At 32.9% G+C, this 26,779-nt stretch overlaps 2 protein-coding genes across 2 annotated transcripts; one reads left to right on the top strand and one right to left on the bottom strand.

Moving 5' to 3' along the window:
• Nucleotides 1-363: 363 nt before the first annotated feature.
• Nucleotides 364-18,269, bottom strand: Ranbp21 (exportin-5-like protein Ranbp21). Its single transcript, XM_088201523.1, has 18 exons — nucleotides 18,199-18,269; nucleotides 13,030-13,197; nucleotides 12,796-12,955; nucleotides 12,507-12,725; nucleotides 12,263-12,433; nucleotides 10,162-10,326; nucleotides 9,586-10,097; nucleotides 9,367-9,514; nucleotides 9,107-9,293; nucleotides 3,865-4,423; nucleotides 3,640-3,802; nucleotides 3,403-3,575; nucleotides 3,122-3,333; nucleotides 2,899-3,047; nucleotides 2,612-2,832; nucleotides 2,299-2,548; nucleotides 1,397-1,528; nucleotides 364-1,334 (listed from the first exon to the last, which is right to left on the bottom strand). The coding sequence occupies exons 2-18, from the start codon at nucleotides 13,170-13,172 to the stop codon at nucleotides 1,176-1,178; spliced, it is 3,723 nt and encodes a 1,240-aa protein (XP_088057649.1). The 5' UTR covers nucleotides 13,173-13,197; nucleotides 18,199-18,269; the 3' UTR covers nucleotides 364-1,175.
• A 1,144-nt stretch (nucleotides 18,270-19,413) lies between these two features.
• LOC148227083 (uncharacterized) lies at nucleotides 19,414-25,614 on the top strand. Its single transcript, XM_088201524.1, has 6 exons — nucleotides 19,414-19,826; nucleotides 24,260-24,585; nucleotides 24,655-24,739; nucleotides 24,801-24,920; nucleotides 24,980-25,150; nucleotides 25,275-25,614. Exons 1-6 carry the CDS (start codon nucleotides 19,461-19,463, stop codon nucleotides 25,554-25,556), a joined length of 1,350 nt encoding a protein of 449 aa, XP_088057650.1. The 5' UTR covers nucleotides 19,414-19,460; the 3' UTR covers nucleotides 25,557-25,614.
• Nucleotides 25,615-26,779: the final 1,165 nt, after the last annotated feature.

Here is a 26,779-nt window from a genome sequence, read left to right as displayed (position 1 = left end):
AGAAAAAGAAATATTTAAAAAAAATGTATTGACAGGAGTTAGATACATTGCATCAATAAAAAAATGGCAATTTTTGACTTATGTTAGTCCCCCGACCCCACATATACGAGTGCTAATTTGCTTTTGTCATATTATATACATAGGTATGTGCAATCAAGCAGACACCATTAATAAACTATTTCACCAAATGCTTTGTGTTATCATAAATTTAATCAAAAACGTTTTCTTCATACAATCAGTATTTTGCAGAATTCACATTCATATTTATTCACTTATAAATGAATAAACAAAATTAGCGGAAACATTCACAAATAAAATATGGAATTTTTTAATCATTTTGTTATTATAAATAAAACGAACATATTTCTGCAATTATTATTATTTCTATCGAATAGGATACAAATGTATTAAATTTTGCTGTATACACATACATACATATAAATTATTCAAGTACATTGTCTAACTCTAACCTGTACATGATTCATAGTCTTTATTTTATTATTAAAAAAAATGCCATCCAGGCTGAGTTATTTTAAATGAACGGAATTATCATTTTATTGTCTTTACAATTACAGAAAAATGTAGAATTGTCATAGTTGACGTTCAAAACTAAGTATCACACTATTTTAATTTAAAAAAATTACCACATTGTAATGATTCATAATTAAAAAAATATAAATTATTGTCTAACGGACAAACTTAATAAAACAGAAAAAAAACGTTAAAAATGAACATAAATTAATTTTTAATGTAATAAAACAAAGTTAATATTTAAATTTCATAATTAATAAACAGTGCGCATATAAACCGTCAGATAAACGGACAAATCGCATGGCCTTTTACGATTACTTTTTTAGGAACTATTTTACATTACTTTATTGAATTGAATATTATTCGCAAAGTATGTAAATTTAAAGCAATTTGAACATTGCGATTATTACAAGCGTTCTCATATACATATATATTACTTCGTACGTATATATTATATTTAATATATATATAAATTGATAAGCGTACACAAAAAAAGTACAAAAAATAAAATATAACAATCATAATAAATATGCGATTGGTGTTAACACTCCTGCGCACCGTCAATTTCATACCCTAATTGTCTTTAAACTCTTTCTCCTCGCACAGACACTTTCCTAGGACTGTTCACTAGGACAGGGCGAATGCTATGATATGGTGTTCTCGGCGTAAAGATTTATTATACCGCTGTCGTGGTGAGTGTCTAATAAGCTAGATTGCTTGTTTTTTGGTACGGATTTCAGCATCGGCAAGTTGCCTATGTGTACTTCCTTGCGAAAACGCTGCCCGATGCTTTGTCCGATCAACTAAAAACGAAGAAGATAAATTAATTATATAATAATATTTTATAAATCAATCATAAACATACCTGACTAGTAATTTTTTTGAACATGTCCTTTTTGCCTTTCTCGATTTTGTTGCCCTTTGTAGGGGCAGCTGATAATTTTTCATCTAATTTATTCAAATCTGCAGCACTAACGTTCGGAATTTGACGCATGACCTGAAAATAGTTAATAAATATTACAATCAAACAAATATATTGGGGCTGATTAACCCTTTGTTGCCGAAATCAGATATATCGGCTTTTGCTACTTTAGAGAAAATTACTGAATTCAATATCATCATTGAAGAAAGAATGGTTCATTTAATGGCTTCAGAAGAAAAAACCTTTTTTTATTATGTAATACATAATAAAAAAAAAACATATTTAGATAGTAATTCTAAAAGGCTTGGCAAGCAAAGGGTTAAGATCTACTCTGAAACTATACAAGTCATATTGGTGAGCAACTTCGACCGAGATTTGAATGAAGTAGTGGAATGGGAAAGACTCGCTTCGTGTCTAGAAGTTGATTGTGTCCATTTAACAGTTGGGAGAAAAATGGTTGATTTTATTAGAATTGTAAGCTTCACCATCACTCGGTCATCAGAGGATTCTTGGATCAGCTTGAGTACAGGGCCAATACAAATGTTGCGTAACTGCACCTCATAATCTACGACAGCTTATAATGATGGAGAAGTGGCACTAAGTTAAAAATTTAAGCAACCTTGTCAAAATTATAATGAAAAAAGAAGAATGCCAAAATAATGAAATGAGTACGAGACTGGTCTCCACCATTAGGTGTTTCTACAGTTTATACAGGAATCGCAAAAGCACCCATATATCAGATTTATTTTTAGATTATCCTGTATGAATAACTCGTAGCCTGTAAAACGGTTAACTACGAACAAGAGACATTTCGCCAGTTATACATACTAATAAAAAGTTCTTACATCTAACATAGCTGGACATCGTGGTCGCAAAGCCTCATAAATTTGAACGCCGAGTGCCAGCAAAGCGGCTTGGTTAGCCTCGTGCTGGCCGTGCTGCTGTAAAGCTTGCAGAACAGACGCCAATGCATCTGCCGGTAGAGACGCTAGAGGCGACATGTTGTTCACTGGTCTGGCGGCTAATGCTCGTGCACATCCGCCGAGCAAAGAGCAAGCCCTCAACGAACAGATGCTGTCGTTCCACCACAAAGCCCTAAATGGCAGTAAAACAATGATTAGAACTAATTACTAAGCAAATATTTTACCATATGCATACCTCAAAATGGTATTCAAAATAGGTATCGAAGTGTGATCGCACGCCAACAGCATATTGCCGAGTTCTCCGACATGTTCTTGGGTTGTTATAGACGCGTGATGTGGAGTGTTGGATCGTGCTGTCAAACCGACGCCGGGTACTTCCATGACGTCCATGCTATCATCGGCATCCATTAATCCGTCTTCACCTTGCACCGGAATAGTGCCGCCGATTAAAGCCACCTTTGAATTATATTACACATTAAACCTCGGCTTTCTTCCATTCAAGCGGATAAGAGAAACACGTACCTTTAAAACGTCTAAATACTCTCTCGTTAAATTCCTGTTTAACATATCTTCGATGACTTCTTGAGTATCGTTCCCGCCTTCCTCTTCGAATTTTCCAGATTCGTAGAGCGACATGATGTATTGCCATCTGATACACAATCTATTATGCACTGTAAATATAATTTTACATTGTAATCAAACTATTCTGTATGATAGATAAAAATCTATATTAAAATATTATTACTGAATGATGAAATGTGCGCTATTATCGGCATCAAAACGTCAGCGTGGAACACAGTGGGACACGATGAGATGAAAGGACGAAGGAATACGCGTATGATTGGTCGCAGCCTATAATCCGGAATGTGTTCGAGTCCGCACAGCACAGTCTGCACTATGGCGGGACCTATGCCGGATATCTGATACAACTCTCGCCCGATAGATGGTCCGGCAGACCTGTAAATGGCACATTATATTATGATATATCTATAATTTACTAACACTAATATGAGATAAACTATATACCCGAGCATGTGACAGCAAGCGTCGTTCAGTTCAGTGAGGAAGTGTTGCATACGATCTAAAGGCATCAAAGTCTTCTTCGAGTTGGGATCTAACGGATCCACTTGACCGGCCCAGCTCAAGCCTAGCAGATTCTGACGATCAACTTCCAACATGTTGTAAGCATTGCGATAGCCCTGAAATTTAAATATATAATTTTTGGTATTCATGGAAAATGTTAGTGAATATTAATAGTTATACTTCAGAAAGCAGTTGCAGCGATTGGGGATCGTATAGCTGATTCAACACTCTCATAAGCGTCAGGACGCGTGGAAGTATAGGCAGAACGTGCTCAGCGCAAGGATTCCGCCAGATAGGATTACCACCAGGGGTCATGCCGCCGCTGAATCCGCCGCGAGATGCCCTACAAAATCACACGACAAATTAGTAAATACAACAATTAACAGTGTAAATCGATCGACTTACTTATCAGGATCGTCTGGCCAGGCACACCTTTTGATCACTCCCAACAGCAGATTGACGCAGTGCAGCATGTGACCCCTGTTCTGGCCGTTGTGGTCGTGCGTCGAAGGCAAAACGGGAGAGCTGTCCAGTCCGACGAAATGCATGAAGGAAGTGGCTGTTTCGAAGTGGGGCGCCATCAGCGCCCATTGCTCGCCGCACGTGCCCAGAATCTCTCCGATGAGAGCTTTCTGGCGGTTGTAGTCGCAGAAGTGGTTCGAAATAAGCAAGAGTGCTTCTTGAAGGGTAATTTTTTCCAGTGTGCTCAGCTGAGACGGCTCGGCGCTTAGCTTTCTAATAGTGGAATGGATGCGATCGAACACGGGCAAGAGTAGGAGCGGATATTTGTGGCCGATTTTGACCATGAGGCTGGCGGCATGCCGTCTCACGTTTTTGACCACTCTGGATCGACTTTCCTTGCTGTCGATTTCGCCTGGAGAGCATCCCGTGTAAACAAGAGCGGCGAATATCTTGTCCAATACGCGAGGCAGCAGAGACACTCCAGACATAGCGACACAATTTCCTGTAATTTTGATTTTTGTTATAGAAATGTAAATTAGATTTTCTCATACATGATTTTTGTCACAAAGATAACTATGTAAAATTACACACCAATTCAGTTGTATCATCATTTATTTAACATATTTTTAAAGAGTGATTGCTTTTTAACACATGCATTTGAAAAGATACTCAAAAATTATTTTTAGTTACATATTTTTGATTGATATGTTTTAACCATTTACTCTCCGTGTTTAATTTCCCCGTGGACGTGTATAACCGCTCATTAAATAATATAATGCTTCTTGCAGCGTAGTGTTTTTATATACATTTCTGTAAGATTTTATTTTTTTAGTTTTTCAGTTAACTAGACAGAACAGTGAATACCCCATGAATAACTGTTTTGTAAGCTTAACACTTTCGAGTCGGATGGTCCAACATTTGTTCCATGGGCTATCCAAACGTTAAAAGCCGGTGGCTCACACGTGTTCCATGCATATGCCAACGCTTTAGGTCTGGTGGCTCAAGCCTTGTGCCACGTTTTGTTGCCGATTTCTATATGAAATCAAAACCTATTTATCATTTCAACATTTTACTAGAAGCAGTGGCTCTCAACCTTTTGTACACCTACATTATTGTATATATATTTTAGTTGTGCATAATTTTTCTTTATATAACGTGTTATATTTAGTGTTGTTTTTTATAATAAATATAATACACGTACTAATGCTTAAAATCAGGTTACACAAGCCCTGTGTTTTTTAAGCAGTGGCTCTCAACCTTTTATAAGCCTATAGTATATCTCACTGTATCATTCATTCATAAGGCCTTTACAACAAGTTCAGGATAAATATAAATACAACCAAATAGATATTTGTTTAGCTGATTAGTTTATTTTATTTTTGAATTTCGGAACAGGTAAAAATAGATTGTTGAGCTTGAATAATAAAATAAAATATGATAAAAAAAAATATATTTTTTATCAAGTCTACTTATGAATAATTACATGTACCGCGTATCAGGATAAATGCAGAATACCCGCTCCTTTGGGCAATTTTTCAATTTGGCCGGTAGAATAAATTCAATATTGAATTATATTTTGCCTAAATTTGCAGAATAACATTTTTATTCAAAATATAATAATCCGAGAAGATTTCGACATAAACTAAATTGCAAAACAAAGGAAGAAATTGTTGAAAACACATGGCTGTCAGTTTTGTTGTGTGGGATCTATATTGAATAATATATTTTCGGTGTTTTTTTTGTCTACCAGCAGCAGCAGCAAATGCGAGAAATTTGGCGGATAAGTTTCATATTACAAAGCCAAACTACGCCGTTGTATATTATATTTGACTGCTTCCTGTAACGATGTATCTTTTATTTTTTGCCTCTAATATGCCATATGTATTTCACATATTTCTGACTTTGTTTATAATCCGGCTGCATCTAAGGGATAACTCATTCGTGTGTTGAATTCGAACAAGTGTGGACTGTGTTTTTTTGCTGTTATATTTTTCATCGCTGCAAGGTAATTTTATTTTTATTTTATTATTTATAATATTATTGAATTACAATTTCATGTATTTTTTTTTATTATTTTCTTTTTTGTTTTCAATCCCTTGTTTAGAATAGAAAACGAAACCTTTGAGGATCAGTATGCCGATGATTTCTCTGACGTGCCTAGTGACGTCGAGGGTGGCGAAAACTCCGACAGCAATGAAGAAAGTGCGGTTGACGCAGAAGAAAGTTCAGGCGACTCTTTCCAGAGGACAAGGACTACTCCCCGAGTAATGCAGTTATCAAGCGATGAAGAAAGTGACGCAGAAGAAAGCGCTACAGAAGAGCCTGTTGACTGGTCGCATATTGACTTCCCCAGGAATAATGAACCTTTTCAAGGTATGACAGGATCGCGAGTACAGCAGTGTGAACAAGTAGAAGACGTGGTGAAGTGTTTTTTGGGAGACGATCTTCTCGGTGTTATATGTGATGAAACTAATAAATATTATTCGCAAAACTATCATAAATATAAAGTTCCACAAAAAAGCTCAAAGTGGCGTGACGTAATAGTGCCAGAACTAAAAAAGTGGTTTGCGTTAGTTATAATAATGGGACTAGTGAGAAAAGCTAGGATAAACGATTATTGGTCTACGAATTTGCTAATTGAAACGCCAATTTTTTCTAAAACAATGAGCCGTTTCCGGTTTAAGCAAATTTTGCAATATTTGCATTTTTCAGATAATTCAGCAATACCTCCCAACGCTGACCGGTTACACAAAGTTCAATGTTTAATTGATTATTTTTCAAAAACTTTTAAAAATAATTTTAATCCGGGACAAAATTTATCTGTAGACGAAGGAATGATACCGTGGCGTGGAAGACTAAATTTTAGAGTATATAACCCTAGTAAAATTACTAAATACGGGATACTCGTGAGAATGGTTTGCGATTCGGTTACTGGCTATATTTTAGGGTTTAAATTATATTCTGGAGCAACCCAAAAAATTGACCAAACCGTGATGGATTTAATGCGGGACTACATCAATAAATGGCACCATCTTTACATGGATAATTTCTATAATAGTGTAGAATTAGCAAAAAAATTACTTTTAAATAAAACAAGAGTTTGCGGAACGATAAGGTTAAATCGAGGCCTACCACTAATTTTAAAACGGGAAAATTTAAGTATAATGGAGAGCAAATTTGCTCGTTGTGGTGAAATTTTGATTCAGTTATATAAAACTACCAAACAAAGAGTGGTTCGTATGATTTCAACCATACATAATGCAAATATAATAGACACAGGAAAAATACATAGAAAAACTGGCAATCCTATAAAAAAACCTAATTGTATAACCGATTATAATATGTTCATGAAAGGAGTGGATCGTGCTGATCAATTTCTTAGTTATTATCCTATATATAGGAAAACGAAAAAGTGGACAAAAAAAGTGGGTTTATACCTAATAAATTGTGCATTTTTTAATGCTTTTAGATCTTATCAAACTTTAAATACTGACGTCGTCAAAAAATGTAATTATCACGATTTTTTACTACAGTTGGCCAATAATTGGATAAAAAACGATAATATTGAAGCAGATATTCCCTCAACTTCGTATTCCACAATATCTGATCCAATAGAACGGTTATCAGGTCGAAAGGAATTAAATAAACACCAGCTGGTAAAAATATCTTCGGACAAAAAAGTACGAAGAAGGTGCCACGTATGTTATAAAAATAAAATAACAAAACGAACATATTTTTGGTGCAAGAATTGTAAAGTACCGCTCCACGTAGGTGACTGTTTCGTTAAATATCATACGAAAAATAAATATTAAATTCGTATAGTTTGTTTTTATAAATTGTATTATATATATATTTTTTTTTTAATTTTTATGTTTTTGAAAAATAATCTTTTGAACTTTAAATAAACGGTCAGCGTTTTTAGGCATGTTTTCTTTATCGGAAAAATTGAGAAAACAACATATTCGTCAGAATCGGTTTCGAGTCATTGTATTTGAATTTGTGTTTAAATCAATTAAAAAAAATTATTTTAAATACTGGTGTTTCAAATATTTTTGTAATTTGAGCGTATTTTTTTTTGTAATTATAGCGTAAGTTTTTTTGTACTTTTTTTATTATGTATGTATGTAATTTTTTTTGTAATTATAGCGTAAGTTTTTTTGTACTTTTTTTATTATGTATGTATATGTATATTTGTATGTTTCGTTTTATAAATAAATTTATAAAGCTTTTATATCTGTCTATTTTTATTTAAACATATGTAAGTGAATATTCCACTTTGTATTTAAAACACTTATTAGTTGCATTTGCGTCAAATCGTCATTTTCAATTTTATATAGTTGGTGACCCCTGCCAATTTCACATAACAGGTGGTCCCTTTGATTTATTATCATTTTGCTTCTACACTTTCATTCAACAAGAACAAAATCATAAATAATATCTAATGGAGAGCCCCCTTTGTAATATGATACACGACAGTAAAATCTAGAATAGCTTGCCTTCATCTCGCATTACAGTCATCGGTAATAAAAGCTGGAGACGACCTCAAAACATATGTTTGTATTATGTGCCAGTTTATTATTGTTTCAAGTGAAATTATGACCATAAATCTCGAAATTTATTTAAAAAAAAAACATTTTTCGTAAAAAAAAATCATTTCCTGAACGTTCAAGGTTGACAACAGCTGACCAATATATAATTCATGTTTATTTGTTCATTTTACGCACAATGCAAAAAAATCTTTATTATAGAACGATTACTTCAAAAGTTATAACGATTTTCCAAAAAAGTAAAAAAATACGACATTGTCGTAAAAATCGCCGGCCATTTGCGTAAGTTTGTAGCGATTTTATGCGGCCTCTATAGTGTTAAATTTAGATTTTTTTTAAATTTTCTTCTGAAGCAAATATCCAGTCCATTAAATTTCTTCTACGATGACGTGGATCTGGCAATTATCGGCAATTTAGCAAAAACGGATGTATGGGAGTTCAGCAACCAGGGGATTAAAACTGAAAAAGCTAATTTTCCCAAATTCTCAATATTCTCATCTCACATAATAATATGTATCAATCGAATATAAAAAATAAATTAGATAAGATTTTTTAAAATGGTAAAAGTCTAATGATACTATGCGTTATTTTACATATAAATATTTGCGAAAAAAAGTTAAAAATATAGTTGTATTTACCTTGAGTTATCTGACACGACGACATACTCAAAAACACAAACAAAGCCGAGATGAACGATAACAGCAGAGATAACAAGAGTGGATCTTGCGGTTCAAGAGCCAGGCACAATTCTAAGAGCGATAGACCAGACTGAACTGACGGTCTTTCCGAAACCATTAAAATGCGCGACAAAACGCTTTCCAACAACTAAAACAATACAAACAAAATTAATATCAACGGATCTCTAAGTGGTGAGACACAGTGTATGAACAATACATACCTGGGACAAAGCCTCCCACTCTAAATAAACAGGATCTTGAATATTACCATGCGTATTATGAGATTGTGCCGCAGCTTTAGATAATACTATACGCAACCATTGATCTACATATCCGAACGTAACTAACGGTGCGATCAACGTAGCCTGCCTGTGAAATGAATTCATGATTATTATAAATTAAAAAAAAATATATGAACATTTTTAAATTGTATAGCTCACCTAAAACTATCTAGAAAATCAGTCCTGCACCGACTAAAGAAAAACGCAAACTCATTCTCACTATCAAAATCGATCGCCGCATAGCCGGAAGCGTCTAAGTTAGTTCCCACTGGTCTTTGAGGGTAAGACACTTTCAAAAGCTTCGGCGCCGTGGCCGTGACCCATCGAGGGATGAACGACAAGAGCACAGGATCACGTTGAGCATGCTCGTGCTTCAGCAACGTGACCCAAACCGCAGAGGCCGTATGAGCCAAAGTCAGCGACGGATGAGCGGCAAAGAGGAGAATCGTCTCTAAGAATATCGCAATATGTTGAGGACGCTCCGATACGCCGTCCTCTCGGCTCCACAGGGACGCCAATTGCTGACCGAGACCAGACAGCACTTGAGTGAGCTTCTTTAAAAACAGATAATGTTTCTCGTCGACGTTATTGGCTTTCATGACGGCTGCTCTATGGATGCATCCGATCGCCTCTTCGCTGAACAGTATCATCAAAGGTTTGCGCTCTTTCACCTGAGATCAAAATTATTTTTATGAATTAATCCGTTCGACGGAAACGTCGTGATGTTGAACGTACCTGGCCTTTCCTGTTGACAATTTGGAGCAGACATTCGGCAGCGGGCAATTGAAATGCTTCATCGCTTAACAAGATACATAAGATTTGTAGCAATCGACCGTTGTGGCTTATTATATGGTTCATTGAAACCCATTCGACGAAGCCGGTGAGAGTTAAAAGCACCACCTATCATATCAATATATACATAAATAAGGATACTAAATTTTATATTAAATTTTACAGATTTAAAAACAAAGGCATCAACAAATTAATCATACTTTTTTGTAGTCAATCTGCATTAATAATTTATTATTTTAACACACTCGCCCATCCTCATTGTGCCTGGAAATAAGTGTATTTAACCCTTTGAGTAGTGAGTTAATTAATACACATTTCTTAATTTGTTAGTATTTTTACATTTGGGAGTGAGTTAATTTTACATATTTTTTCATAATTATTTATTATTATTTTATGTTGCATTTATAGTAAACGGCACTTTTCTATTATTAAATTTTGTTAATTTATTTTATAATTTTTTATATATTATTTGACTTTTGTGGTATTTTTTATATCGATTCAAAGGCTCTCAATATTTTTTATAAAATAAATATAAAATATTTTTTGTTATGTTTATTTATTTCATACTCTTTAATTTATTAGTATTATTTTCTATAGAAATCATTAAATCAAATTAAAAAAATATTATATAAACATGTATTTTATATAATTAGTACCAGGCCTACGCTGCATTTGCACACATACACTGAAGTAATGCAGCGCACGCGCGAAAGTCGCATTAACACGTTTTGACTTGTATTGGTACATATGTTACAAGTATTTTATCGGTGATTTTCAATCTGTGGGTTGCATAAGATCAAAATTATTAAATTTATTTAATCTATTTACTGTTTTATTTCTAGTTTAAAAAAATATGAAACTGAATGTTTTGAAACTCGAGGAGTTGACGAAATGCATTAATTTTGTTTCCACGAAAAATAATGCGATGCGCGTGATTCTGAGAGAAAAAATGAGTATTGAAATTTAATATATTAAAATTTAAATAACTTTAATAAAAAGTTTTATTTAAGCTACTTTCCTATTATTAGGGAGAGGCAAATTTATTAATTTTATTAATTTATTATATACAATTATATTTTCATTGAAATGAATGTGTTCAAAATGCTTTGTACCGAAACAGAAGCTGTATAATTCCTGCAAGAACCTGTTTTGTTGTTTTCATGGGGTATTCACTGTTCTGACCAATGCTCACTCGTTACATAAATACGCTCTACAATTTAAACAGGTTAGGTGCGAACGAGCGGCAACGAGTGAACACCCCAAGAATAACTCTCCGCAACGAATCTACTTAAAAAATGATATTTGTAATTTTATGTATATAAATAAATGAATAAATTTGACAGGAAAGTACCAAAAAATTAACTTATTAACTATTTTATTTAAACCAAATTTTAGTACTTGCTTATTATCACAGCGCCATGCTTAAATTTGACAGTCGCAAAAGGTTCATTCGCTGTTCAAACCCAAACCTAACCTAAACGTTCAGGTTAGGTTTGGGTTTGAACAGCAAATGAACGTTTCGCAACTGTTAAAATATGAGCATGGCTCCGCGGGGCAGGCACCGTGTTAATGAACAAGTACCAAACAAAACCAATGCATTTCGGCAACTAATCCTCAAAAGCAGTTTTTTTTTAATTTTATTTATATTTAGTTTTAAAATACAGCGATGCTTTGAATTATGAGAATAATTCCTTGTATTCAGTTTTTTGTAAATATTTATTTATACTAGAAATAAAACAAATTTTATAATAAAAGATAACTGTTACAAGTAAGACATCGAAGAATCCACTCCCGCTTATAAGATTGCAGCTAGCCTAACGCAAAAGGCTAATCAAGTGATTCATTGTTCCACGTGATTATCTCTAATAATCTCCAATATTTGTTTCTACTGTAAATGTGTCATTCTAAGACGAAAAGGCACAATATGGACTGAGTGACTGTGTTGTGTAGCTTATTACGAAATTGTGATAACTTTCTAAAATTATCTCTCGACTAGAATTAACTGCCTACATTTTTATACCCTTAGAGAAGAGTCGAATTATACCTGAACGACTCGTTCATGCTCGGATGCCAAGTGGAAGTCTCCCTGCAAGGTAGACTCTCTAAACCGTTGAACATGTAACTCGATCAAACGCAAGAAGAATGCAAATATTTCGGCCATGTTGCTAGTGAGCGCCGCGTAGATATCTTTGCGCCTTTGATTGGATTCTAGGGTCTAAAATGAATAAGTATATGTTTTAAAATTCGAAAATACATAATACAAAGCCAAACTATTGCATTATACTCACTTGCAGCGTAGCAACGTCTTCCACCAGTCTCAACAGCACATGAAGAACAATCTCGGTGTGTCGATTGCCTCTGGTGCAAGCATCACTCAATTCGGATAATAAAGCAGGCCACTGCTGCGGCCATTCCCGTTTGGCCATTTCGACTACCACACGAGCTAGAGCGTCGTTCATATGCCCTGCAGACCATCCCCCAGAAGCCACCAATTTCATGGCATTCTCCTACAGATTAACTTGAAATTAGACTAATACAGCGTAACATAACCAAAGAATCTAAAGATAAATTAGATGCCTTTATAAATATCTTTTCCTGCTGAGATATCTGAGTCCAACGATACTTGACAGTGTGCTCCATGAGTTGCAAACCAAAATGCCTCACTTCAGCGGAGTATTGGCTGCCGCTGGCTAATATCAGTCCTGCTTGTGCGCACCACGGTGAAACATCTTTGAAGCTGAATGAAAATCGTCGTATATAATAGCCAAAGACGACAGATAGTTTACATTATATAAAATAAATGAGACATACCTTTCGCAAGCATTATAAGCTTGCATCCTCATGTCCTGAGATGCTGAAGGACTCAAAGCAAGTTCCGCCGCTCGCGCTAGCTCTTCGGCGAGCGCGGTGACTTCGCTGCCGCCTCCGATTGGGAGGCCCTGTCCGCCGTTCATTTTTATGCAATTTTTGCAACTAGAACTGCATATAAAAAAAACACAAATTAATAACTGAATCAAGTTGGGGTTTTTTAAACTAGGCAGCATTAACTTAGCAAAACTGTGTATTATAAGAAAATTATATTTAAAATCTGTCTGTGAAGAGGAGTTGTGGTTCGTACATTTTAGAATATTATTATTAAATTGTAATTAGTCTGCAGTTTTTTGTTTTTGACAATAAATAATACCTACGTAAGGGCGGGTAGTCCTTGAAGGTTTTTAGTGAGGATATTAGGGCTGCTATCAAAGTAGGTCCGAGATTAATGATACAAAAGATAGCATAAAAGCTCAACGTATCACCTACATTAGTTGAAATTTAAAAAATTAAGAAAGGTGATAATTTTCAGAACATGGGTATCTCATAAATTGTCGAGGAAAACCTCATGCAGCGAATTTCAATATGCCAATTTATTTTTGAGTTGAATTGTTACTGAAGAAGAGAAGTGGATCCTTTACTTTAACATGCGACATGAAAGGCAGTGGTTGGATGCCAATCAACTCCAAGTTCCAACCCGAAGAACACGATTACACCCTTGTAAGATAATTAAGCCAGAAAAATGTTTTGCACTGAATCTTAATATCATTAAGATTCACTGTTTAAATATATGACATACAAAATAAAAAATTCTGAAATGATGTCCCTGATTCTAAACCAGAAATTCCCTGGTTATCCCTCAAAGAAAATCTAAAAAAACAGTCTCGAATCTATCCCAAAAATATATTTAAAAAAATAATTTCAGTGAAATCATATAGGAATACATTTTCAAGATATATATTATTACCAGTAAAAATATAATTTATCTAACAGGTGCTAAAAAATGATATGATTTTAACTTTTCCATATATAGTAATATATACATTTACATACTCATCATTATTTATTTACATGCAATATATAAATGCTACAGTGAAAGTGTATTTCTCAGTAGTTATGTTTTCACTAGTGAAATCCAAATACATTTTCACCAGTAGTCCAAAATACAAACTAAGCCAACTCATCTCTCAGGGGAAACTAACCGGAAGAAGAAATAGACAGAAGTATCATTCCATAGTTTGTCTGCAATTGGATATTACACTATATTTTAAAAATATGATAGCTATCCTTACCGATATTACTACGGACTTATAATATTAGGTTGATGCATAAGTAACGTCGTATTTTTACATTGACTATCATATATTTTTTTTAACCAACTGTTTTAATATATGTGCTTAATGTTGTATTTGGATTATATAAAGGAGGGTTTCTTCTAACATTTTTTTAGTCTAACGTCAGCGGTTGAGTTATACAGAGCCCTTGTGATTTTTTTAAAATGTCAGAGAAAAAAGTCCATATTCGACATTTTTTACTTTTATTTTTTTTAAAGGCCATAATGCAACATTGGCAACCAAAAACATACGTGATGTGTACGGCAGAGGTGCTATCGATGTTCGAAACAGTCAACGATGGTTTGCTAAATTCAGATCTGGGAATTTATCAACAGCTGATGAAGAAAGAGTGGGGCGCCCTTCAACCACCGATAATGATGTTCTGAATGACATACTTGAAACTGATCCCCGTCAAAATACCAGGGACATCTCAATGAAGATGGGTATAATTCAATCTAAGGTGGTGAGGCATCAGAATCACAGTGGAATGGTTTCCAAGTACAACGTTTGGGTCCCGCACAACTTGTCACCCGCAAACCTGCTGGACCGAGTTGCCACAGTTCTTTGTGTGCGAGACAAAAGCATGAACTTTTTTGCTTCGAATAGTGACTGGGGATGAAAAATTGGTTGTCTATATATAAAACTAGAAAGCGACACTGGGTCAAGCCAGGACAAGTCCCAATAACCACTCCAAAGGCAGAACATCATTAAAAAAATAATGCTTTGTGTTTGGTGGGATATGAAGGGTATTACTTATTACGAGTTATTGCACCTAACCAAACAATTAATGCTGATAGATATTGTGAACAGCTGCAAAAATTAAACTCGGCACTCGTAAGAAAACGACCTGAACTTAGCAATCGCAAGGGTGTCATCTTTCATCATGAAAATGCGCGGCCTCATTCTGCAATGATGACACAGAATAAATTAAAGGAGCTCAATTAAGATGTTTTAAAGGACCCACCTTATTCTCCTGACTTAGCTTCTTCTGATTTTCACTTGTTTTTATCTCTACAAAATTATTTAAATAGAAAAAAAATAATACAACAGATGAGGTAAAAATAGCACTAAATTCGTTCCTTGCATCGAAACTTGAAAGTTTTTATTCTAATAGGATTAAAAAGTTGACAGAAAGGTGGGAGACAGTTATTAGCAGTAATGGAAAATATGTAGTTGATTGATTTAATTAATTTTATCAAAAAATATTAACTTTTGTTTTCTTGAAAAAATACGTTACTTATGCATCAACCTAATATAAGAGCAATAGTCAAGATATATTCAAACCGAATTTTGGTCAATAGGGGTGCAAAAACAATTATCACTTCTCAGAAGTCAAAAATTCACATTAAAAGCAATAAAATCGCAACAGTGACAGCACGATTTTAATGCTTTTGATTTTGACTGCTAAATATAATTTTAAAAAACCCTCACTTTTTTTATAAAATACATAGCAGTTTTATTGAAAATATAAAGGGAACATATTACTAAATTTGAAGTTTTTGTAGTAATGATAATTTTTATTTTACTTGACAAGTATACCCACCAACCGCATCGAAATCAAGTTTTGGAATGACGTGTATTTACGTCTAAACGCAGTTAACAGGTTAATGAAACATGACCAATTGTGAGAATAAAGATAGCAGCTATGAATTAGATAAGAGTGATGAAAAGCTAAGCTTTCACATTCATTTTTTTGCTTGATTATGGTGAAACAATAGCATCGTAGTTAATTTGGGCGAAGACATTCTAAATATGAATAAACCATTTATTGGTACTACTGTATTTTTTCAAGCAATGATGATATTAAGATAAAAATATCAGCACATCCAATGAACAGGCAATGAAACAGTCGAGCCAAAAATAGCAGAAGAATGTCAGTAGCCAATCGATTTATTTATATTGTCTGTTACTAACTTTACTGATTTTTAATAGAGGAATCAAAAGATTATGCTAATAGTAAAATTGCTAATGTTAAGAGGATTATTTATAAAACTCTTTTAATATAAAGTTGTATTTATTTTTATTATGTATCAGAAATGGTTAACAAAAATACATTTCGAATCAATCATTTATCAATTTATAAGCAGATCAGCTACAATTCTCAAAAATTAGAAAAATCGGTTATTATTACAATTAAACATGGCTAATGGAAAAAAGATTAAATATTTTAATATTATTACTTATTGATATGGTATCTAATCCTGGAAACCAGACTTTTTACGATAACTATGAATCCCAGGATTAGTAAATATAATTCCGAAAAGATCTTTTGATCAAAAAGTCAAATTTAAAATTTACGATACACCCGCACTTGTCATGTATAGGACAGCCGGATGCTCACTGGTAAAGGTAATAACCATTTAATGATGCAAAGCGCATTTATAACAAAGTCAAGTTGTGAATAATTTACAAAATTAAAAATATTAAATATAAAAATAGAAGCCCATTAATAGTAATAAATAATAAAAAATTATAGAGAATTTACAATGACTTTGTTAATTTGGCAATATATATTTGTACACTTTTTGGATGTTGTATTTAAAAATGAACTAGCGGCAACTTGATCAAAACGGATTAACAAACTTTTAAACAAAAATACATTTTAACTAGATAAATCGTCGTTAATCTGATCGATGTTCAGCAGTAAAATCAAAGTATATCACAGATTATGCTATTTTTGCATAAAAATAAGTAATTTTGTCATCCGAATTAGGGTTGGCAAAAATAAAAAAAATACATTTTATTCCCAAAATTACTTAGATTTTTGGACCTAAATTTCAGAAAGCAAATATCAACTGAATTCCTTATTATTGAAAATGCTTTTGCGAAAAATGTATATACTTCGCCAGTGTCTACATTCTTTTATCTGACTTTTCAACTATGTAGCAATATACAAATAATACGATTTGTTTCAGGAATGATGAAATGATTATTGATTCTAGGAAACAACATTGAATATCTTTCAAATCAGTCATCTGCACATTTACTCAATGTGTGTATTTGTGGTCGGGAAGAGTAATATAATTTGAACGTTTCAATTAGAATTTTATTTTGGAGTAATTTAATATTCAAAGCACAAAAAAATGACACTGTAACATATTAAGAAACATCTAAAACAATACTATCACTGTACAAGTAAGAGTTTGATAGTTTAGTGGTGGGGAGTATGTTGAGCTGACGAAAGTTTAGGATAATTTACTAGAATCAAACAGCAATATTTATTTTAATTTTATAATTTTACACACTCTATATCAGATATGAATTTGACTTTGAATTTTTTAAAAACTACATTAGTATAAAAATGTGAGATAATTAATTAACATTTCATAATGCCACATGTTCAAATACTACATATAAATATTATTATTTTAAATAGAAAAGAATTGGGTCATTCATTGTTTTGTTCTAATATGTAATCTATTTCGAGTATTGATATCAAAACAAATATATGCATAAAAGTGACATTGTCGAAATATTGTGTTAGTAGTTGAAACAAAATTAAGTTATTTTGTTTGGAATAAATGAATATGTTCATGGCCGAAAATGTAGAAGCTAAACGGTTTTAAGAGCCAATAAGTACGTTACAATTGCATCAGATGCGAGGGGCGTAAAATCGATGAATTTTAAATTACGTTCGAAACAACCGCAATCGCAAGGCGTAAAATACGGCCAGCTGGTTTTGGATGGATCACGGCCGTTTTTCGCGGAAGAGCTGAGCAGACGGAAACATTGCCATGTGCGAGGGGTGTCAACCGAAGGAAGACGATCGAATTGAAATTTGAATAGCGGATACGAAACATGTCGAGTTTCGGAAAATATCAAAAACGGTACCGACCTGTCTAGAAGCGGCTTCGGCGGCGGGCGCGCGGACTCCGCGTGCTCCGCCGCGAGCCTCGACGCGACACCTTTTGGCCTTAAGCGGAAGGTCGCCGGCCACCTCGCTCATTGTTCAAAACTAAAATTTTGTGCAATTGATAAAGGTTTGTTTTTAATCAATTTCATAATGTATATTATCAATCCTTATGAACTATATATTTATATAGTCAATTCAAATATTCCCTTCACGATTTATTAATTATTAATAGCAAAAAGCACTTTATTATGAGACTGATTACACACCCCTTTAAATATTTTATAACAATAGCAATATACCTCAATGCATTTGCTAAACCAGAGAACGAGTTTTTTTAATTCCAGCGGCTTTGAAATTTCCGCAAATAATATACATTGAAATTTGATATAACACCCTAATCCATCGGTTTGATCAAGGCAGTTGTCGGTTGTATTAGGTGGCAGGAAAACCATTTTGACTGAAATGCCTGTTTCTAAGTTAGATAAATTCTATAACGTTCATCAGTATCTAATCGTTTAAGCACTTGCATTTTAGTGTCCAGCGAAATGCTCTTTCTTGTCGCTTTATTTTCGTTTTTTATTATCACCCGTAATAAATCTGAAAACCTATCACTAAATTATTCACTGTATTTCATCTATTTATACTTACAATAACGGCAACAATGTTAAATAATTAATAATTTATGGGTTATATGTAAATGTACGATGCACTTTTATCAGCGGCGATCGGCATACTACACTTCTGAGTTACGCTTTGGATATCGGGGAATCCCACGCGGTGTGCGATTTTCGGGGATACCCTATTCAAATAAAACAGCGTTAAACTGAAAAAGCGTTAAGCGGGGTGTTACTGTATTAGCAAAAACCCACATTATTTACAATTTTTTTTTGCATATAAAAATAATAAAGGCTTGTTGACACTCCAAATAAAAATTTGGAATTTTTCCACTGCTTTTTTTGCTTCCACCATCATATATTTACATATACCGCCCCTAATTACACGAAGGCTCCATTGCTCATTTTAAGAATCACTGATTTAGATCTATGGTACATTTTTTCAAAACATATTTTATAATAAATAAAAAATATTGAGGAGAATGTGTATTTGTTTGTGTGCTTTTTAAAAAGTGAATTTAAATATAATATTTTTATTTATTATATATTTTTTTGATGGTCGCAAATCGCGGCGTTACGTGCACACTCCTCGAATCCAAATAGTGGCGGGTGTCGAAGTATTAACGGTCGATGGGATCCGACTTGATGGATTGCGATTCGGGGTCGGACCCGTCGCTGGAGCGCCACTTTCGAGGGCACCGCGGCGCCGTCTCAGCCCTCGCCTTCGCCCCGTGCGGTCAGAAGTTGGCTTCCGCCTCTGCGGACCATTCGCTCATGCTATGGAACTTCCAGTCGACTGCCAGGTGTTACAGGTTCCAAGGTCACAAAGACGCCGTCACCGACGCGTCGTTCGCTCCTTCGGGCAAGCTGGTGGCCACCAGCTCGAGGGACCGCACCGTTAGACTGTGGGTGCCCACTGTTAAAGGAGAGACTGGAGAGTTCAGAGCCCATTCGCAGACCGTTCGATCTGTGGACTTCTCGCCGTGTGGAGAGAGAGTAAGGCAATTATACACCACACTTTTTCTTACTTCTTGACCGATTCGACGAGTTTTAAACACTTCAAATAAATATCTTATCAAAAAATACTATTTTTATCCAGAGACAGAACTGTAGCTAAAATAGTTTATTAATGATTCATTTTTCCTGATTTTGATGAATATTTTTTTCTAATGTTTATTTTTCAATGCTAAGAAGAGTTGTATTACACCGACGATCTTGTTCCATTGGGGCAAATATATCAAAATAGGCTTTAACTGCAACAGTTTAAAGAATCTGCAGTGAAATGGGAAGATTTGTAAATACATCATCTGCATATGACACAATAAAAATAAGAAGATTCAAATGGGTTTTCGTTAATACTTCTTAGCGAGTAGTAAGCAGCATTTTACAGTCATCGACTTCTATAAAAAAATCTACAAATTCGCAAAACTTGTGCAATTTTCCCGTACCTTATACCTTATTTTAATCTATTTTAGAAAAAACCTTTTATTTAGGTCTTGAAAATTGTGTTGATATTTCTCGTTGCAATTGGTCAAGTACTTTTTCATGACATGTATCATTTTATTTTCTATTGAAAGTTCTGCATCAATTAATACTTTTCCTGGCATCTTTCTACATCGCCTAATTCTTTTCAACGTATATTTTATAATCTGCTCATTTTATTTTTGATATTTTAATAGAATTTTTGCATAAATCATAAATTTTGCATGAAAAATTCAAATCAGTTACTGTTTCTGTGAAACTCATAATTGGATCTTGCATTCGCTTTTGATTTGATTTTTTTTAATAACATCCCAAAAATTGAGCAAAACAATGAAAAATTCGAAATATTTTATAGCAAATTGTCAAATTGAGCTATATAGACAGTTTAGAGCAGCATATAATTTCAGTAGCGCTTCAGTTAAATTATATTATTGCTAGTAGAAATATGTATGTACTGGTGAAAATATATTTGGACTTCACTAGTGAAAATATAACTTTACTGAAAAATTTACATTCACTGTAACGTTTATGCACCGCATGTAAATAAATAAAGATAAGTGTGTAAAAGTTGAAATCATATAATTATATTAGCACATGCCAGATAAATTATATTTTCACTAAAAATATATATCTACCGGTAAAAATATATTCTGATATGATTTCACTGAAACAACATATTTTAAAAAGTATTTTTGGGATAGATTTGCGACTTTTTTTTACATTTTCTTCGAGGGATAACATGAGAAATTCTGGTTTATAATCAGGGCCGTCATTTCACATTTTTTCAGAGGAGAAGGACACAAATTGGCCAGTCAATAAAAATATAAAAGGAAAATATCCCACATTCGTAAAATCGGCTTGCATCGTTTTACAATTTTTAATTTTATTTTCCAACAAATTAATATTCCGTCAAATTAATATGATGCAATTTTACATTAATAAAAATTGCTCTTTCATAAGATTCCGTTCTTTTAAGAACCATTTATTTGCATCTATCAATAAAATATACCTGAACTAAAATTCAATTCATTCATTGATCCATATTATTTTTTTCAGAATAAAGAACTATTTCGTTACAATTAGGGATTCCAATCCCGGGACAAAATTTTGCTCCCGGGATTTCGGTATTGCAATTAGTCGATCCCGGGACCAGTCCCGGGATAATTTTCATGTTATTTTATCGATAAAAATAATTTAAAATGAATAATACAATATATTTTTACATCTGTTTTTTATAACGTACAATGTATAAAGTACGTATAATTTTAGTCTTGGACTTAAAATAGAAAATAATATAATAAAAATAAAAAAAGGAAGGTCTTATATATTTATTTGAGAAGAAAAAAATGAACTTTTGACAATGTATGCACATACCTATGTACATTCATAGACACAATTAATTGAAAACATTATTTTGAATAAAACTCACGAAGTAACATCAAAGCATCAAGTGTTTTATCATTTAGCCTTGATCTGATTTTGGTTCCTAAGCAGCCTGCTGCTGAAAAAGCACGTTCAGACTCACAGCCTCAAAGATTCACAGATGACACGTGCAACTCGCGCAAGTTTGTGCACGAAATATAACGATGTTGTCAATAATAATTCGATTGTGCTTGATAAATCAACCAATCCGAAAAATTCGGGATTATGTTTTATAATCCCGGGACTCATCGGGTATTGAAAATCGTTCGGGATCCCGGGATTGGAATCCCTAGTTACAATGGATTGTATATTTTTAGATTCATGCAAACTACCGTTGGAGAAGTTTTTTTTTATTCACAGTGAAAAGAGTTAATAAAAATGTCAAAAAAACATGTTGGATATTTCTAGTATATTGATGGATTTACTGATTTGAATATAAATTATTCAAGCGATGCAAATTTTTCGATACTATTTATTTATGTATTTATAAGTTAACTACTATTTAACATGTATTTATGAGTTAACTACTTCCAGTTATTTGGAAGAACCTAAAAATTAACACAAAAGTACATAATTTTATTATCTCAGGTGTGAAAGTATTGAATACGTAGTCATTTTACTCAATACAAATACCTAATATTTTATCTATAAGTAAAATGTAAAAAGGGTTAACGTTTTTTGATTATTTATATTTTTGATTTTTTTGTAGATCTTATTTTAAATTATTTAAAAAAAATGTGCCATGGCTGAATCTAGTGATTTCGAAGATATGTATTTTATTGATAGTGATGGAGAAGATTTTTAATTTGATTTTTATCTTTTCCGATGAGGATAGAGAAGATAGTGATTTTAAAATTAGGCCTATCAGAAATCTTACTTTAATATTAGCGACAATGTCAGTGAAGAAACAATATCTCAAATATGTATTGCCGCTCCAGATTTGAGAACTATGTGCCTTTTAAATTTCAATAATCGTCAGGTGATAAAAGTTGTGGACCTCAAATTGTACCCAGACTATTGATTATTTTATATTGATCATCTAATTAGCAAAATAGTTTGTGAAACAAATAAATACGCAAATATAAAAATTTCCAACATGACAATCTTCAAGATCAATATAAAATGATTGGACAAAAATTAACGGCAAAAATTTAAATCAACTTTGAGTCGGATAAAAATAGAATCTCAGTCAGAATTTTATTAACAGTCTGGTCATAATAATATTATTCAGAGTCAGAATAAATATCAAATGGTTAGAATAAAAATAGCATATGGTGAGAATAAAAATATAGGACGATCAGAGTTAAAATTAGGAATGGTCGGAATAAATATCAAATGGTTAGAATAAAATAGCATTTGGTCAGAATAAAAATATAGGACGATCCGAGTTAAAATAATGAATGATCATAATTATATTATCCAGGGTCAGAATAAATATCAAATGATCAAAATAAAAATGTAGGACAATCAGAATTAAAATATAGGTCCATTATGTAAATAAAAAAAAAAAAAAAATATTTTTAAATATAAATGGGCAATAAGTTATTTATTTTAGTAATATTTTATAAAATATCTCACTCGCACCTAAACTGTTAGACAGGTTAAGTGCGAGCGAGCGTTGGTTAGAACATTAAACACCCCATGAATAACTCTCAACGAAACTTTGATTGTATGTAGGATGCAAAGGTATTTAGAGCGACGAACGAAACGGGAATAACGACAGAGCGGCAGCGGATTGCACGCTTGACTCGTTGTGTTGACATCTGACAATGTTACAAGCCCAACCAAACAAGTTGGCTCTAAAACACCTTGATAATGATAATGGACTGCCGACATGCGAGTGACAGATCGACCAGTTGTACCAATCTTCAGCATTACAGCAATAACAACACTATACAATAACATTGTTGGTAACTGAAAAAAATGATTGTGTCATTTTAAATATGGGATTATGGCCTACAAAACGTATGCAGGAGTATTTTTCTATCCGTCACAGTTGTAACTTTCCATTTTTCCGGGATATTTTTAAAAAAAGGCTCTACTAAATCTTTAGATTTCGAATTAATTTAATGAATTTTAAACGTCATCAATATTTAAATTTTTATTGTTTCTGTGTAGTTTTTTCATTATTAAACATTTATTGCTAGTGTAAAATGAATCTAATTGAAAATATTTTGAACAAATTACGCTTCTCTTTGAAGGCCAAATTGCTCTATTAATTGCAGACATTTGTTCTCAGGAAATCTGTAATAAAATACTAACATAGCAGAGTATTAAAAAAACACATTTTTTATCTTGGAGGAAATTACTAATGGTAATAAATCTACCGGTTTATAGCTGCTTTTCTATTCCTATTTATATGTAATAAAATAAAATACTATTATAAGTAAAAAAATACAAATTTTTTCACCAACTGTTAGTAACGTTTCTGGTTAAATTTTACAGGGAACAAAATCAACATTATGTACTTATAAATGAAAAGTTATGTCTTAGAAATGATATCAATTGCTCATAATTTTTTTTAGATTTTGAGTTCTTCAGATGACAAAACAATAAAGCTATGGACAGTACATCGGAAAAAGTTTCTACAATCTTACACTGGACATAGAAATTGGGTTCGTTGCGCTAGGTTCTCTTCAGATGGAACATTATTAGCATCATGCTCAGACGACAGATCTATCAAAATTTGGAGTTCAAACGATGTCCATTGCGTACACACATATCAAGAGCTCAAAGGACACGGATTATATTTGGCATGGCATCCGTCCGACAACTATTTAGCAGTCGGTCTATCCAATGGCACCATTAAACTATATGATATTAGAAAACATGAATTACTACAACATTACAGGTGGATATCTGAAATGTATACGATTTCTAATGATTATTTTTTTTAAAAACTTTTATTGATATTTTATAGAGCACATGTCGATGCGATAACTCAGCTATCATTTCATCCAACTGGAAATTATTTATTGATTGCTAGTCAAGATAAAACTATGAAGGTATTTTAAGAAATAAAGCTATGATTTTTTTCAGACTATGATCTTATAATTATAATTGTAGATTTTAGATCTATTAGAAGGCCATCCGGTGTATACATTGATGGGACACAGTGGAGCGATATCGGCCGTCACATTTTCAAAAGACGGTGAATATTTTGCATCCGGCGGAGCTGATAAACAGGTATAAATTATTCTTAAATTTTCAATAATGATAAAATAATATATTTTTTATTTATGTAGATCATGATTTGGAAAACCAATTTTGTGGACGCTCAAAACATTTCAGACACAAAAGAAAACATATCAAATCTAGAAGCGGCAATCGAACCTAAAGATATCCTTACCGACAAGACGTTATCGAGAGTCGTAGATGCGAGAAAATCTATGGTATTCGGTAATATAGATGATGAGGTTAGCGTTTAAGATGCTCATATAATGTATTTTATTTTTATATAAATCTTTAATGCTACAAAATTGTAAAATACTGTATGATGTTATTTTAAATATAGTTAATTATAATATGTTAAATGTATAGGGATTGTTTTTCGAAGAAACGAAATGCTCTTTCTCCACCAAACCTGATAACGCCTCGACTGAGTTTCAGAATTGTCCTCAATCCAGCAAGAAAGAATCTCCTATGAAAAATCCCGATCCTTGTGAAGAGAAGACGGATAGTTCAAATCTAGAAAAAGTACCGCCAAATTCATATTCTCCCATGTTTTCAGTAGTATGTCACCTCACCGCCGTTCATACAGTACTTCACATTATGGATAAAAGACTTTCTATTTTAGAAGATAAACATTGCAACCAATTTTGAATTGGTTATGTTATTTGTTAACTCGTTGAAAATTATAAATAAAACTATGTTTTAATAATAATTATTGTTTTTCTCTTGAAACTTGATGAATAATTATTAGTTTGAAAGCAAAATAAAGACACTTGTAATTTTAATTAGATTTCCAGCAAACTTTTCTTAAAAGTTAACTTTATAAACATGGCGTAACATAATTTAATCTGCGAGGGTTTCGCGAGCCGAGCATTTTTTTAAATAAATTTAAACTTAATAAACGAGTGTTGTCAACATGGTGGTGCTTAATAAGGTTGCGAGCTATGGACATGTTTAACAACAATGCAATGTAACATTTCCGTGAAATTCTTAAAAGAAGACAAAAGCATGTCATTGGATAGGTTTCTTTTTAGTCGCACAAGAAATAAATTCAATAAGCCAACATTAGAGATGTGCCAACGGAAAAACAGGTTTTACGGGTGGGAATTAACGGTGACGGGGAAAATTTGAAGATTAAAAAAAAAACAGATTTTTAGATACAAACATTGCAACACTTGGTTGAATGTTTCGCATTCTGTCAACATTGTTGTGCTGGGCTTTGGATTAATTTGGGTGATCACAAAATTTGGACGGAATATGCTGTTGGCAGAATATATGTTTATAATAGCACTTACATTTAATTTACAATATTTTCATTTTGTATTTATGTATCGGGATTTTGTATTGTATTATTTACATAGATTTCAAACAAATTCTGGCTTTTGACAGGCAAATAATTATATAAAAGCTTTTATGTTTAAATACGCTGAATTTGCATTTTCTTATCTTAGCTGAACTAAATGATTAACTTTCTATATTGTTTTATTATTTCTTAGCCTCTTTATAATTTTTTTTTTCGTCCTGCTTAAAATTCTCAATTTTGCTCATCACTAGTCAACAAATAACAATGATCCTCTCCTTTTTTCATTCCCACACCAGGAACGATTAAATTTAATAATTTTATATTAAATTGAAATAAAACTATATATTATTTTTTTTTATTATTTATTTTTATATGAATATTTTCGTGTTGTAGAACGAATCATTTGAGTTTCAATTATTTCTCATGAGAAATTCTCTTTGCAATACGCAGGGCTGTGGAGTCGTTAAGAAAACATGACTCCGATTCCGATATTTACCAACAACACGACTCCACTCCGACTCAAAAAAGTTTAATTTTATCAGGTATTTTTGATGTTCTTCTACACGTTTAA

Source organism: Plectrocnemia conspersa, unplaced genomic scaffold (assembly GCF_051122295.1).
Source record: "Plectrocnemia conspersa isolate PC_06_02 unplaced genomic scaffold, ASM5112229v1 ptg000013l, whole genome shotgun sequence".
Lineage (NCBI taxonomy): Eukaryota > Metazoa > Arthropoda > Insecta > Trichoptera > Polycentropodidae > Plectrocnemia > Plectrocnemia conspersa.
The sequence above is the reverse complement of the archived record's forward strand: the minus strand, read 5'-3'. Positions and strand labels throughout refer to the sequence as shown.

Bases quoted from the DNA above. Each gene is read 5' to 3' on its own strand.
- Ranbp21 (XM_088201523.1), bottom strand. From the start codon at position 13,172: ATGAACGGCGGACAGGGCCTCCCAATCGGAGGCGGCAGCGAAGTCACC. The intron at 10,327-12,262 runs GTATAATTCGAC...TTGATATGATAG, and splicing joins AGCATGAACGAGTCGTTCAG to GTGGTGCTTTTAACTCTCAC. The intron at 1,529-2,298 runs GTAAGAACTTTT...AACTATTTTCAG, and splicing joins GATGTCCAGCTATGTTAGAT to GTCATGCGTCAAATTCCGAA.
- LOC148227083 (XM_088201524.1), top strand. From the start codon at position 19,461: ATGGGATCCGACTTGATGGATTGCGATTCGGGGTCGGACCCGTCGCTG. The intron at 24,740-24,800 runs GTATTTTAAGAA...TTATAATTGTAG, and splicing joins GTCAAGATAAAACTATGAAG to ATTTTAGATCTATTAGAAGG. The intron at 24,921-24,979 runs GTATAAATTATT...TTATTTATGTAG, and splicing joins CCGGCGGAGCTGATAAACAG to ATCATGATTTGGAAAACCAA.